The sequence below is a fragment of the Amphiura filiformis genome, chromosome 20 (genome assembly GCF_039555335.1).
Source record: "Amphiura filiformis chromosome 20, Afil_fr2py, whole genome shotgun sequence".
Taxonomy (NCBI): domain Eukaryota; kingdom Metazoa; phylum Echinodermata; class Ophiuroidea; order Amphilepidida; family Amphiuridae; genus Amphiura; species Amphiura filiformis.
In genome coordinates this window covers 33,651,166-33,665,625 of record NC_092647.1, presented here as the reverse complement: position 1 = coordinate 33,665,625, position 14,460 = coordinate 33,651,166, and the positions used below count along the sequence as shown (strand labels likewise).

At 37.1% G+C, this 14,460-nt stretch overlaps 1 protein-coding gene across 1 annotated transcript; it reads left to right on the top strand.

The window, feature by feature from the left end:
* The first annotated feature begins 1,339 nt into the window (after nt 1-1,339).
* LOC140142655 (uncharacterized) lies at nt 1,340-6,003 on the top strand. Its single transcript, XM_072164654.1, has 3 exons — nt 1,340-1,481; nt 2,914-3,155; nt 3,662-6,003. Exons 1-3 carry the CDS (start codon nt 1,450-1,452, stop codon nt 4,216-4,218), a joined length of 831 nt encoding a protein of 276 aa, XP_072020755.1. The 5' UTR covers nt 1,340-1,449; the 3' UTR covers nt 4,219-6,003.
* The last annotated feature ends 8,457 nt before the right edge of the window (nt 6,004-14,460 follow it).

Here is a 14,460-nt window from a genome sequence, read left to right as displayed (position 1 = left end):
CCAGGGGCCAGCAATCTGTAAATCTGGCCCTGACTAAGTATTAAAAATGAGTTGGGGGATATATGCTTGATTATGTCAAATATAAATAATGCACTGCAGGGGTATGAAAGTAAATTACAAAAAGATCCAACTTCAATAACAATGATGTAACCATGATATTTTTGTTAAATCTGGTTCTTGATCTATTTTGGTGCACTTTGTTCTATTGATAGACTACTCACAAATCACAAATGAAGTTGATTGGGAAATTCCCTCAAAAATTGTTGATGTGTTTTTCATGCGAAATAAAAACATAAAAAAAACTAAATTCCAAATGACTTGTTTCCATTTTATTTCACAAAGTACATGTTGTAGCCTAAGTGTCTTTAGTTCATTCAAATGTTTGTCAACAATTTGCCTATTATGAGAATATGAAAAGAAAAACCGAAAAAGATGACAAATATTTTCAATCGTAAATAATTTATAAATAGCCTACCTGTGTCATGCATACCTGGGTTTAATGAATATACATGCATTGTACTAGGAACCAGTCTGGTTTCACAGAAGAAATTCATTCCCATAATGCATTGGTGAAAGTGTCTGACTGAGCCCAATTCACACATGGGGCCTTTGCTTAATCAGATTGCCATTGAATTTTTAATACAAAGTAATATGAATTCAGGCCCGTGCGCAGGGGGGGGGGGGTGCGGCCACACTCCCCAAATTTGCAAAAGAATACAAAAAGTCCCAAAATTTCTGAATTTGCAAGCGTAGCGAGCAAAAAATATCAGAATTTTACACTTTTGGTCAAAAAAGGTCAAAATTTTGGGAAGAAAGTCCACTTTTCATAAAATCGCACTTGAAAAAAAGTCCACTTTTTCAAAATCAGCACCCCCCCCCCCAAATCCTGCGTACGGGCCTGTATGAATTGATATTGAATAGGCCTAATTATGCATTAACCATTTTGTTGGTGACTCATTTGTCAATGAAACATCAACAAAGTAGTCAATTAATTATGCATATGCATCAATCAATGGTATAGGCCTAAATTGGCACGTGTCCAGGTTTGAAGAGAAATTGTACTGAGGCATGATGGGAATGCATGGTGATTATGTGTTTCATTGAGCCTTCATTGATATATCTGATTGTAAAATAAGAGTTAACAAAGAAGTTACAAAGGTCATTCACTGATTTCAACATTTTTTCATATATTTATACAAGTCTACGTCACACACCTGGAATTGCCAATAACGCTAATTGTGTGCTATTACTCACCCATTCATAAGGATTTCCCAATTAGCTAAATGTGGATTTATTATCGATATTCAATAAGCGTTATGAAATTCTATTGATAAGTTTTGTCGGAAGTTCCCAGTGGCGTTATGGAAAGCTAAATAACTTCATTCAAACAAAGCACATACGTTGGAGAAGGACCAAATACATATTATAACTACCTATATTCTGGAAAAAATGTTTTTACTGTCGACAGTTTTACTCTTTCTGTAAGTATATGATATAATAATTAAATAATTTCTAGTATTTTTGGTGGTCACGATATGGTGTGGAACTGTTCACGTGCTTGCAAATCTGAACAAATAATTAGTAATACCATGATACAGAAACACGCGGTGGCATTACACTTTTAACCAGGCCTGGCACAGGCATGAGAAATTCAGTTGTTTTTTTGTAAAATGTTAGATAAATTTAGGGGTTTTATGTAAGCATTTTAAATATTTTTTATTTTTTCAGGCCTGTTTTGGGGTGAACATGCAATTGTTCATGTTTTTCTATCAATTTTCTCATTGCCTAGAAATATACCAGTTGACTTTTAGACGTATATCATTTTGAAAGAATTATTATAGGCTTATCATCAAAATGTTCCTGGTAGTGGTAGAAATTATACATCATGCATACGCGTTTCGGGTAAAAATCGCACATAAAATTATCCAGGATAATTTAACATTGCATGCAATTAAATATTCGCCTAATCCTGTTTCAAGAAAGTTGTATCAAAAGTTTTAAAATTTCTTTTTCCGTCGGGATTTTTGAAATATCTGAAATAAAAATCAAATTAAAAATACTTAGGCCTACAGATAAAATAAAACGAAATATAAATCACAAGTGCATTTTGTCACATAATGTTGAGTTGAATTGGGATGGATAGTATATATAATACCTATTTGACATCACTTGATTGATTCCGCGGTTGAAATTATGAATTAATACTTCATGTCTTTGATCCGGCCCGGGTCTTTGCTTTTTACATGTTTTAGGCGGAAAGTAAAAATTATGTACTTCCCTATGTTGCGCACTTTGTTTGTCGCTCCGATTTGGGCACAAATACTGTTCGTTCATTACTTCCTAATATAATCAGTGGGAAATCCCCTTGCTAAAAGAACTTCGTTAATACACCTGCATAAGGCCAAAAAAATAATGTAGGGCCTACCTTAAAGTTTGTGAAGATTTTAAAATCCAAAGCGGAATGTGGGTTTTATTCCCCCCCCCCCCACTTTCCCCCCTAGATTTGACTCAAACTCAATCAAAATGCTCAGCTCAGCTCAGCTCGGAACTTAACTTAATGAAATATTTTCACTAATTGTCAAGAGTTAATCACACAAATATACCAACAAAATGCTTATTTAAAAATATATTGTTACCGATTTTGAGGGTAATTTTGAACAGATATAAAAATGGGGGGGGGGGGGGGATCAATTGGTCAATTTCTCCGAGACAAATGCGCATGCACCGTCAAACAAACGTACACGGTAGCTTTGAGACATAGGACCTATACTTTTATGCCTGATGCTGATATCGATAGCTGACGAAGTTTCGTCAGGTATGAAGTGTGTTTTAGATCATTTTGAGACAAGGTTAGTAAAAAAGAGTTAAATGATGTTACTTAATATTCTTTTGTTTTTCTCAATCTCATTACAGAATAATATTTCTTGCATCAGATTCTGGAGCCAAATTTAGCTATGCGTATCCGATAACACAAGAACCACCTTATTCGGTCCTGTATCCAGAACAGTGGTCTCATGGATACTGTTATAAGGACTGCATGCTTGATATCAGGACATTTTGTAGTAAGGAAGACCAGTTCTGCCAATCATGTGCTATCTACTGCGAAGAAGGGCAGACGTATGCCAATGAAGCCGATTGCAAGAAATTTTGTCCAGGTATAGGTAGCCTCATGCTATAGAAAGAAAAGACGAAATATTCAATTCAGAATGAAAGCTAGTTTTCTATGACCATGATGATTGAGGCAATACTGTGGGGGGAAGGGGTGCGTCTGTGGCACAGACACTGATCTAGGGGATAAAATGATTTAGCCTAATCTAAAAACCAACGTTAATGCATCATTTGAAACTAATGTTTACTTTTTAATCATGCTAGATGTTAAGTAGTCTTTTTTGTGTCTTCAAAATTCTGGTCAAATAAAGAACGTATATTTTCTTGCGTACGCGAGTTGAAGTTTAATTCATGAGCAAAGTAAAGCAAAGTAAATGCTCATGACTTTGGTTAAACTACTTAATGAGAAGTATTTAACAAAGATAAGTACGTATATATTAAATACGACTGCCGTTAACATGGTTAACGTCTTCTTCATTGTGGTTGGTTGTATAAGATAATGTTAAAAAACTGCATAATTATACTAATTACTTAATTTTTTGTTATTTTTCAGCGTTCTTCGCTTATACTCACCCACCAACAACTACAACCAAATTAACTACAAGATCAACAACACATACTCCGTCATCAACCGTGGTATCACATGCAAATCAAACAGAGAAGACGTCAGACTCACTAACTTCATCAACTCTAAAGGCAAATAATGTTGAACAGCTCGAAGAAGACACTAGTAGCCAATCTAACTTTGCATCAAATTCCGCCTTTACGGATCCATTACTTTTCCACTGGTTGTGGCTTCTAATTATACCAGTGATAATCACAGTTACAATGATTTACTATCGACGAGATTCCTTGAAGAAACTCATCATTCGATTGTCAGATAAACTGACGAACGTAACAAAACCATTCCAGGTTACCGATAAAGACAGTGTCAGCCGTTGGAAAATGACCTATTTTTCCTTGTCATCTACGTTACCAGCGTCGCCTGATGAGGAAAGCCAGCGAAGACTTTTGACTTTGGAGAGAATAAAGGAGGGTGCCGATGATGAGGAGGAGTGCAATATGTTTGATAAATCTTGGCCATATCCATATAATGCAACATGTGTGTAGACTTATGAAAACAAGGAAGTTTTACTTTCAGTTTACTTATACGTATATCAGGCGTGCGGGGTGCAGAGTACCCCCAGATGACTCTTACATGGCTGGACATCTCCCCGGGACATCTCCACCTGCCCCGCATCTGCCGGAAAACAATCAACCAGAATAATTGCCTTGTTTTGCTTGGTAAATAGACCTATATATACTATGAATAAGGCTGAAACAATGTAAAATTGCAAATGTTCACGCGTGTCATACGCACTTGGCAAGGAACACAGGGCCAAAATGATGCCCACCAGGATTTTATCTTTATCTCCACCCTGAAAACTGACACTGTTAGGCCACTGTTACGATGGTCCTTGATTCTAAATTTAATAAGAGAGGGAAGTCCCGATAATACAGGAAACTGTGTTAAAACTTACAAAAAAGTTACCCACAAAATGCAGACAATAAGTTTATCAAAGTTGGTGAAACTTTATTTTACAATATTATTGCTAAAAGTTGGCTAAACTATTCTCAAAATTGAAGAGATAACGCACACAGTTGCCTGCAGGCCGGCGACATCTTCATGATCTTGAGCAACATTATACAACGTTTATACGCATCTTTGTGCAACTTTATAAAAGATACTTCTATCAAATTTCGGTACCTTTGGGCGTATCTCCATGCACTGTTACATTTTATAGAGGGTCTAAAAGATGCACATCGTCATACTATGATTTAAAAATGAAACTCAGTATTTTGGTAAATTTGTCGCTATTGTTATAATATGGGCCACAAAGTGGATCTCTTCAACCATTTTGATGCACTGTAAGATAACGTTATAGGCGACGAAAAAACCTTGTTTTTGTGGGCCCGACCGACCCAGATTTTGTATTTCGTGATTTTGTTTATATTGCTGAAATCATGTTAAATCAGCCGTGATTTGGCCAAATGTATTGATTGACTCAGAAAATATTTCAAAATATGTTTGCAAAAAATTATCACATATTTTCACAAAAATATTTAAGCTTTTGGTAATATTTTGAGGTCATTTTAGTTTCCCAGAAACAAAAAATCCCGACCGACCGACCCTACTTAATTCTTTATTATGTTTTGTTGAATCCAAGTGTGTAAAAATATTGGATCCAAAACATAATAATGATGAAATTGGATGCTTTACGCCCAATATTTATTGGTCTCGCTATGAGTTTTAAAATATTTGACTCGACTACGTCTCGTCCAATATTTTAAAACTCATATCTCGACCAATAAATATGGGCTCAATCGTCCAATTTTATATCAAAAGTCCGTTCGCCCGGGAAACAGGGTTATTTTTCGTCTCCTTAAGAATATATTTATTTGTTCCCACTGAGATTAATATTTATGTGTGTACTTTTTTTTTTATTATACAAATATACATGTACATTAAAAGACGTGTGACTTTGAAAATACCTTCGTAGAATTTAGTTTTTAACTTTTATTCAAGCAAAATAATATTTCAGTATGTCAAATTGAAGGTCGGCAAGTTTTGATACTTGTATGGTATACAGTGCAATATGGGATAATACTATATTTATGTCTGAGTACAGTGGTATGCAACATTGTTTTTGAAACAAAAATATATCACATCGAAGTGTTTTTCTATATTCTACAGAGCAAAATCTGTCAATGTTCGTGTTCATGACAATTTCACGAGTTTCATATGTAGCATTACGGTATTTTGACATTTTATTTTGTACAAACCTAAACATAAGATAAACATTTTATGAAAATTACCCAGCAATATTAATATACAAGATGTTTTGTAAATAAAGCTTGTCAAAAATATAATAATAAAGGTTTTTGTGTATCGTTTTTTTTTTTTCAAATTTTATAAATTTGGACCAACGAGATGAATTTTCTATAACCACGTAAGATCCATTGTTTTAAAATGAAATGGATTTCTGTGTTCCAGAATCGGAAGGAAACCATGAAGAAAGAGGGGGGGGAGCTGGGGAAGGAGGGAGAGATATATCATGTATATACTGCAGATATTAATTATTACTATCTACTGAAGATAGTAATCATTGCTATCTACTGAAGATAGCAATCATTAAGTTACTATGTACTGAAGATAGGTCTCATTATACTATCTACGAAAGATAGCAACTATTACTATTTAATGAACATGTATATAGCAATAATTGCAATCTTCTGACAATATAATCATTACTATCTACTGAAGATAGCAATTATTGCTATCTACCGACTATAGCAATTATTGCTATCTACCGACTATAGCAATGATTGCTGTCTACTGAAGACAGCAATCATTGCTATCTACCGAAGATAGCATTTTTGCTATTTGCTATACTTGAGATAGGAAGCATTATTCTCTACAGCCAGGAGATCATAACATCCATTGAAGATGGCAATCGTTTCTATCTATACGGAAGATAGCAATCATTGTTATCCACTGAAGATGGCTATCAGTGATATCTACAGAAGATAGCAATCATTGTTATCCACTGAAGATGGCAATCAGTGCTATCTACAGAAGATAGCAATCATTGTTATCCACTGAAGATGGCAATCAGTGCTATCTACAGAAGATACCAATCATTGTTATTCACTGAAGATGGCAATCAGTGCTATCTACAGAAGATAGCAATCATTGTTATCCACTGAAGATCGCAATCAGTGCTATCTACAGAAGATAGCAATTATTGTTATCCACTGAAGATGGCAATCAGTGCTATCTACAGAAGATACCAATCATTGTTATCCACTGAAGATGGCAATCAGTGCTATCTACAGAAGATAGCAATCATTGTTAGCCACTGAAGATGGCAATCGGTGCTATCTACAGAAGATAGCAATCATTGTTATCCACTGAAGATGGCAATCAGTGCTATCTACAGAAGATAGCAATCATTGTTATCCACTGAAGATGGCAATCAATGCTATCTACAGAAGATAGCAATCATTGTTATCTACTGCATGAAGATGGCAATCAATGAATGCTATCTACAGAAGATACCAATCATTGTTATCCACTGAAGATGGCAATCGGTGCTATCTACAGAAGATAGCAATCATTGTTATCCACTGAAGATGGCAATCAGTGCTATCTACAGAAGATAGCAATCATTGTTATCCACTGAAGATGGCAATCAGTGCTATCTACAGAAGATAGCAATCATTGTTATCCACTGAAGATGGCAATCAGTGCTATCTACAGAAGATAGCAATCATTGTTATCCACTGAAGATGGCAATCGGTGCTATCTACAGAAGATAGCAATCATTGTTATCCACTGAAGATGGCAATCAGTGCTATCTACAGAAGATAGCAATCATTGTTATCCACTGAAGATGGCAATCAGTGCTATCTACAGAAGATAGCAATCATTGTTATCCACTGAAGATGGCAATCAGTGCTATCTACAGAAGATAGCAATCATTGTTATCCACTGAAGATCGCAAGCAGTGCTATCTACAGAAGATAGCAATCATTGTTATCCACTGAAGATGGCAATCAGTGCTATCTACAGAAGATAGTAATCATTGTTATCCACTGAAGATGACAATCAATGCTATCTACAGGCTATCTACAGAAGATAGCAATCATTGTTTTCCACTGCATGAAGATGGCAATAAATGCATGCTATCTACAGAAGATAGCAATCATTGTTATCCATTGAAGATGGCAATCGTTTCTATCTATACGGAAGATCATTGTTATCCACTGAAGATGGCAATCAGTGATATCTACAGAAGATAGCAATCATTGTTATCCACTGAAGATGGCAATCAGTGCTATCTACAGAAGATAGCAATCATTGTTATCCACTGAAGATGGCAATCAGTGCTATCTACAGAAGATACCAATCATTGTTATTCACTGAAGATGGCAATCAGTGCTATCTACAGAAGATAGCAATCATTGTTATCCACTGAAGATCGCAATCAGTGCTATCTACAGAAGATAGCAATTATTGTTATCCACTGAAGATGGCAATCAGTGCTATCTACAGAAGATACCAATCATTGTTATCCACTGAAGATGGCAATCAGTGCTATCTACAGAAGATACCAATCATTGTTAGCCACTGAAGATGGCAATCAGTGCTATCTACAGAAGATAGCAATCATTGTTATCCACTGAAGATGGCAATCAGTGCTATCTACAGAAGATAGCAATCATTGTTATCCACTGAAGATGGCAATCAATGCTATCTACAGAAGATACCAATCATTGTTATTCACTGAAGATGGCAATCAGTGCTATCTACAGAAGATAGCAATCATTGTTATCCACTGAAGGTCGCAATCAGTGCTATCTACAGGCTATCTAATACAGAAGATAGCAATCATTGTTTTCCACTGCATGAAGATGGCAATAAATGCATGCTATCTACAGTACAGAAGATAGCAATCATTGTTATCCACTGAAGATGGCACTCGTTTCTATCTACAGAAGATAGCAATCATTGTTATCCATTGAAGATGGCAATCGTTTCTATCTATACGGAAGATAGCAATCATTGTTATCCACTGAAGATGGCAATCATTGCTATCTACTGAATATAGCAATCATTGCTATCATATAAAAATAATATAGCACAAGGTCCCTTATCAACGGACCAGCTGTATTAAGCTATCTTCAGTAGATAGCAAGGCGCCCGTATAAGCTATCTTCAGAAGATAGCAAGGCGCCCTTCAGAAAATAGTATAGTGCATGTATAATCTTCAATAACTATAGTGCTCATTAGGTAAGTCTACCATTAGTGTTACGAAACTGTTTGATAAGCACGTTACCTTATACTTCCATAATGCAGAGTGCCCCAAACATTTCCTAACACATAATATTAAATCATGTGTAGGCCTAATTAATAAATTCAGTCGAGCCTATATTTTTTATCTTCTCTGCCCACTCTCTGTTGGCGCCTTTCAGAATTAATTATAACACAATTAAAAATAATTATATGATATTGAGATGAACCGAAGAACGACGCTATAACCTACTGACCTCGGCTGTGAGTGACAACCCCACCCCCTACCTTTTCATGCGCGTATTTTTTTTTTTTTGGGGGGGCTTTGGGGCGCCAGCCCCCGGGGCCTGGGGTCAAAGCAGGGGCAGCAAAATTGAAGGGCGGCGGGAAGAAGAAGGGCGGCAAAAAGAGGGACTGCGGAAGAAGAAGGGCGGCAAAAAGAATTAGTAAAGAAAAAAGGGCGGAAAATGTGAAAAAATTGGACTATAGGCCTACATCAAAATGTGTTGCTTTTGGGGCGGTAGCGCCTATAAATCCTTTTTTTTTTTTTTTTGCTCTTCACTTTTTCAAACGACCGTAAAAATTGGGGCAACCTTTTCGGGCTGTTGAGGAAGGGGCGGCAAAATTGGCTTTTCTTCAGCCCCCCGTGGAAGGGGCGGCCACGGTACGCCACTGGTTCAGTAGGGTATAGCGTTGTTCTTCGGTTCATCTCAATTTATGAATTTAACCCACATGGTCCACGTTCTGAGCGTTGCCTGTTTTTGAAATTCAAGTTCATATAAAAGCAAAAATGACTTGCGAATAAAATTTTCTTGATAAAAAGTCTTGATTGAAAATATAAAGAGCAATGCCTTCTGACAGCATTCAATCACTGGACAACACTGCGAACATTACATTTGTAGCTGACGATATCTTATCATGCTTATCTCCCATTTTCTCATCCATCTTCTTTGTCTTTTCTCTCTCTCTCTCTTTTTTCACATTTCGCCTCACGTATTTCTTGTGATATTAGATTCAGTCCTGTATCAGACGGTGTCCGTCGGTGTCACTGGCGCGATTTTAGTGTTGCTAATCACTTCCAATGGCAAGAGGCACTGAAAATGTCATAAAAAGCCGCATACCCTTTCTTCAACAATTTGCTTTGATGTGGGTTGAATCGTCAAAAGGAGCCCAAACGGGTGGAAACTTACGATCGGACCTGTTGCTATACCGTTTACGGTCTATTTTTGATATAGGAAAAATACGTGGCGATGTGAAATATCAGTTTGGTCGTCCCTGGCTTAAACAAGACGAATGGCGGTGTATGTCATCCATACGGTCATAATTGAATTATCAATGCCCTTCGCCTCCGAATACACTCAAGCGTGGGTTTGAGCAGTGGGATGTTGTGTGTGGGGGGTGGGGTAGCGACCGTAGCGTGCGATTATGGTGGAGGGGGTTATCATTGTTTTAATGGGCAACAAAGCACGGGATTAAGCAGAAAGTAGGCATACAAACGAAAACGTACATAATTATAACCTAATGCTATCTTCTGAAGATACTTATATACAAACACGTTACTATCTACCAAATATAGCTTATACAGCTGGCACCTTGATGTCTCATGACGATACCTTAAACAGGTACCTTTTAATTCTGAAGATATAGCTTATACAACTGGCACCGAAGTTGCTATCTCAGTACTGAAGATAGCTTATGCTGGCACCTTGCTATCTACTGAAGATAGCTTATGCATCATACTATCTTCTGCAGATACGAGGTAGCTACAGGTAGTGTCAGAAACTTTGCTATCTACTGAATAAAGCGTACACAGCTGGCACCTTGATATCTCCTGAAGATCATGAGCTTATACAGCTGGTATCGTGCTATCTCCTGAAGATAGCTTATACAGACACCTTGCTATCTAGGCCTACTGAAGATAGCTGGTGTGAAATTCCATAGCCGTGGAGTGGCTGCTTCCTGGCTTGATCTGCAATCGACGTTTTTTTTAAGAACGTGTACAGATGAAGCATGTTGTTGTTTGCTGTATCTAGCCCAGGTAGATATATTATAAATCCAGTTCCATCAATTTAACATTCTGCTGCACTAGTGGGATCTGCAATCGACGTTTTTAAGAACGCGTACAGATGAAGCATGTTGTTGTTTGCTGTATCTAGCCCAGGTAGATATATTATAAATCCAGTTCTATCAATTTAACATTCTGCTGCACTGCCCCCGACTTGGGACGGGCGATGGTGGGTTGAGCGCTTTGTTCCCGATCCCGGGAACCCTCCCTCTCCCTCCCTCAGCAACTGTTGACATCAGGGAATCACATTACAGTAGTGCCTATACTCCCTTCTTTCAGAGCAGGAACTGTCGGTATAAGGTGTTGAAACCAACGTGCCAAGCCACAACCCCTTAGTATACCAAGCAAACCCTTTGTGTATCGTTTTTGTTCAAATTTGATGAGTTTGGACCTACTGACCTATAAGATGAATTCTCTATAACCACGTAAGATCCAGTAACATTGCTTTAAAATGAAATGGATTTCTGCGTTCCAGAATCGAAAGGAAACCATGAAGAAACAGGGGGAGTTGGGGAGGGAGGGAGAAATATATCATGTATATACTGCAGATATTAATTATTACTATCTACTGAAGGTAGCAATCATTGCTATCTACTAAAGATAGCAATCATTGCTATATACTGAAGATACATAGGTATCATTATAATATCTACCAAAGATAGCAACTATTATATACTTTGAATATATAGCAATCATTGCAATCCTCTGACAATAGAATCTTTGCTATCTACTGAAGATAGCAATTATTGATATCTACCGACTATAGCAATGATTGCTATCTACTGAAGACAGCAATTGCTATCTACCGAAGATAGCATTGTTGCTATTTGCTATACTTGAGATAGGAATCATTACTTTCTACACTTTTAAGTGTAAAAGTAGCCATTGCTATCTACAGCAATCGTTGCTATTTATATATGGAAGATAGCAATCATTGTTATCCACTGAAGATGACAATCAGTGCTATCTACAGAAGATAACAATCATTGCTATATCAACGGACCAGCTGTATTAAGCTATCTTCAGTAGATAGCAAGGCGCTCGTATGGGCCTAAGCTATCATCAGTAGATAGCAAGGCGCCCGTATAAGCTATCTTCAGAAGATCATGACATGTGTATAAGATATCTTCAGTAGATAGTGCTCATTAGGTACGTTTATAGTTTTACGAAAACTGTTTGATTAGCACGTTGACTTACTTCCATATGAGAGTGCCCCTGACATTTCCTAACATGTTAGATCATGCGTAGGCCCTAATTAATCAATTCAGTCGAGCCTATATATATTTTCATCTTCTCTGCCAAATCTCTGTTGGCGCCCAAAATTAATTAGGCCCTATACGATACAATTAAAAATAATTATATGATAGGGTGCCTACCTACTGAGATTCACGCCTGCTTCGTTGGAACTTTTAGACAACATGTCTTACTCCAGCTCGGCTGTGAGTGACAACCTCACCCCAACCTTTTCAATGAAGGTTCAGTAGGTTATAGCGTTGACCATTTTTTGATACTTCGGTTCATCCCAATTTACCTCTACGAATTCAACCCACATGGTCCAGCGTTCTGAGCGTTGCCTGTTTTGAAATTCAAGTTCATATAAAATGAAAGCAAATAACTTGCGAATAAAATTTTCTTGATAAAAAGTCTTGATTGAAAATATCTAGGCCTAAAGAGCAATGCCATCTGACAGCATTCAATCATTGGACAACACTACGAACATTAGTTTGTAGCTGATGATATCTTATCTCCCCTTTTCTCATCCATCTTCTTTGTCTTTTCTTAAATTTTGTTTGTTTTCACATTCCGCCTCTCGTATTTATATGTGATATTAGATTCAGTCCTGTACCAGACGCTGTCCGTCGGTGTCACTGGCGCGATTTCAGTGTTGCTAATCACTTCCAATGGCAAGAGGCACTGCAAATGTCATAAAAAGCCGCACAACCTTTCCTCAACAATTTGCTTTGATATGGGTTGAATCGTCAAAAGGAGCCCAAACGGGTGGAAACTTACGATTGGACCTGTTGCTATCATCTCGTTTACGGTCTATTTTTGATATAGGAAAAATACGTGGCGATGTGAAAATAGCAGTTGGTCGTCACTGGCTTAAACAAGCCGAATGGTGGTGTATGTCATCCATGTCATAATCGAAGTCGCAATGCCCTTCGCCTCCGAATACACTTAAAAAAGGAGTGGGATGTTGTGAGTGTGTGGGCTGTTATGTGGGGTGGGGTAGCGTGCGATTTAATATGGTGGTTATTATTGTTTTAATGGGCAACAAAGCACGTGATTAAGCAGAAAGTAGGCATACACACAAAACGTATAGCCTAATGCTATCTTCTGAAGATAGCTAAATACAGGTACCTGGCTATCTTCTGAAGATAACTTATATACAAACACGTCTACCAAAGATAGCTTATAAAGCTGGCATCTTGATATCTCATGACGATAGCTTATAGTCAGGTAGGCTACTTGTTATCTTCTAAAGATATAGTTTATACAACTGGCACCGAAGTTGCTATCTCAGTACTGTATAGCTTATGCTGGCACCTTGCTATCTACTGAAGATAGCTTATACATGCATCATACTATCTTCTGGAGATACGAGGTAGCCACAGATAGTGCCAGACACTTTGATATCTACTGAATAAATCTTATACAGCTTGCACCTTTATTATCTCCTGAAGATCATGAGCTTGTACAGCTGGTATCGTGTTATCTCCTGAAGATAGCTTATACAGACTCCTTGCTATCTACTGAAGATAGCTCAATATACTCCTGATTGTATGTCGCAGGTGGGTCACACTATATGTTTTGAATCCTTAAGATGAGATGAATACTTTGGCATGGTTTTGAACCAAAATTTACCAACTTGGAAATTTGAACCATGTATTAACCTTGAATCCAAAATGCGTCCCAAAACACCAAAGACGCCACTTATAAAATAAGCATAAACAATATTTGAAATCCTCGTTTAATTGTCTTCTTGATGATTGGTGCCAAGATTGTATCCAAATTTTGTAATTAATTACAGATCCTATACTATCCAATACAGATCTATAGGCCTACTGAGGATACGAGTCATTTCGGCCGTTGCTGTACTGTGCTGATGAAGATATAAGACACTGCTACCTAACATAAATCAATCGATAGCAATGATATCTTCAGTTCAACAATGATTGATATCATCAGCAGGTAGAAATGAGTAATATCGGAAGTATACTATTATCTATAGCAATTATTCACACCTTCCCCTCTGACATGACACCTCAAAAAAATAATAAAATAAAATAATCCTTAAAATGTTCTTAGTACGGTTTAAACACGCACAATTCGGTAAACACCTTGCTTTGGATGTAAATAATGTAAACTTGCAAATTGACGCTGAAGATTCTGCTATCTACTGAAGATATGAGTCATTGCTATTTATACATGTTATGGCTATAGCTCACCGATA

Coding starts and splice junctions, on each gene's coding strand:
- LOC140142655 (XM_072164654.1), top strand. CDS start 1,450: ATGTTTTTACTGTCGACAGTTTTACTCTTTCT. Junction 1,482..2,913: donor TCGACAGTTTTACTCTTTCT/GTAAGTATATGA, acceptor ATCTCATTACAG/AATAATATTTCTTGCATCAG. Junction 3,156..3,661: donor TTGCAAGAAATTTTGTCCAG/GTATAGGTAGCC, acceptor GTTATTTTTCAG/CGTTCTTCGCTTATACTCAC.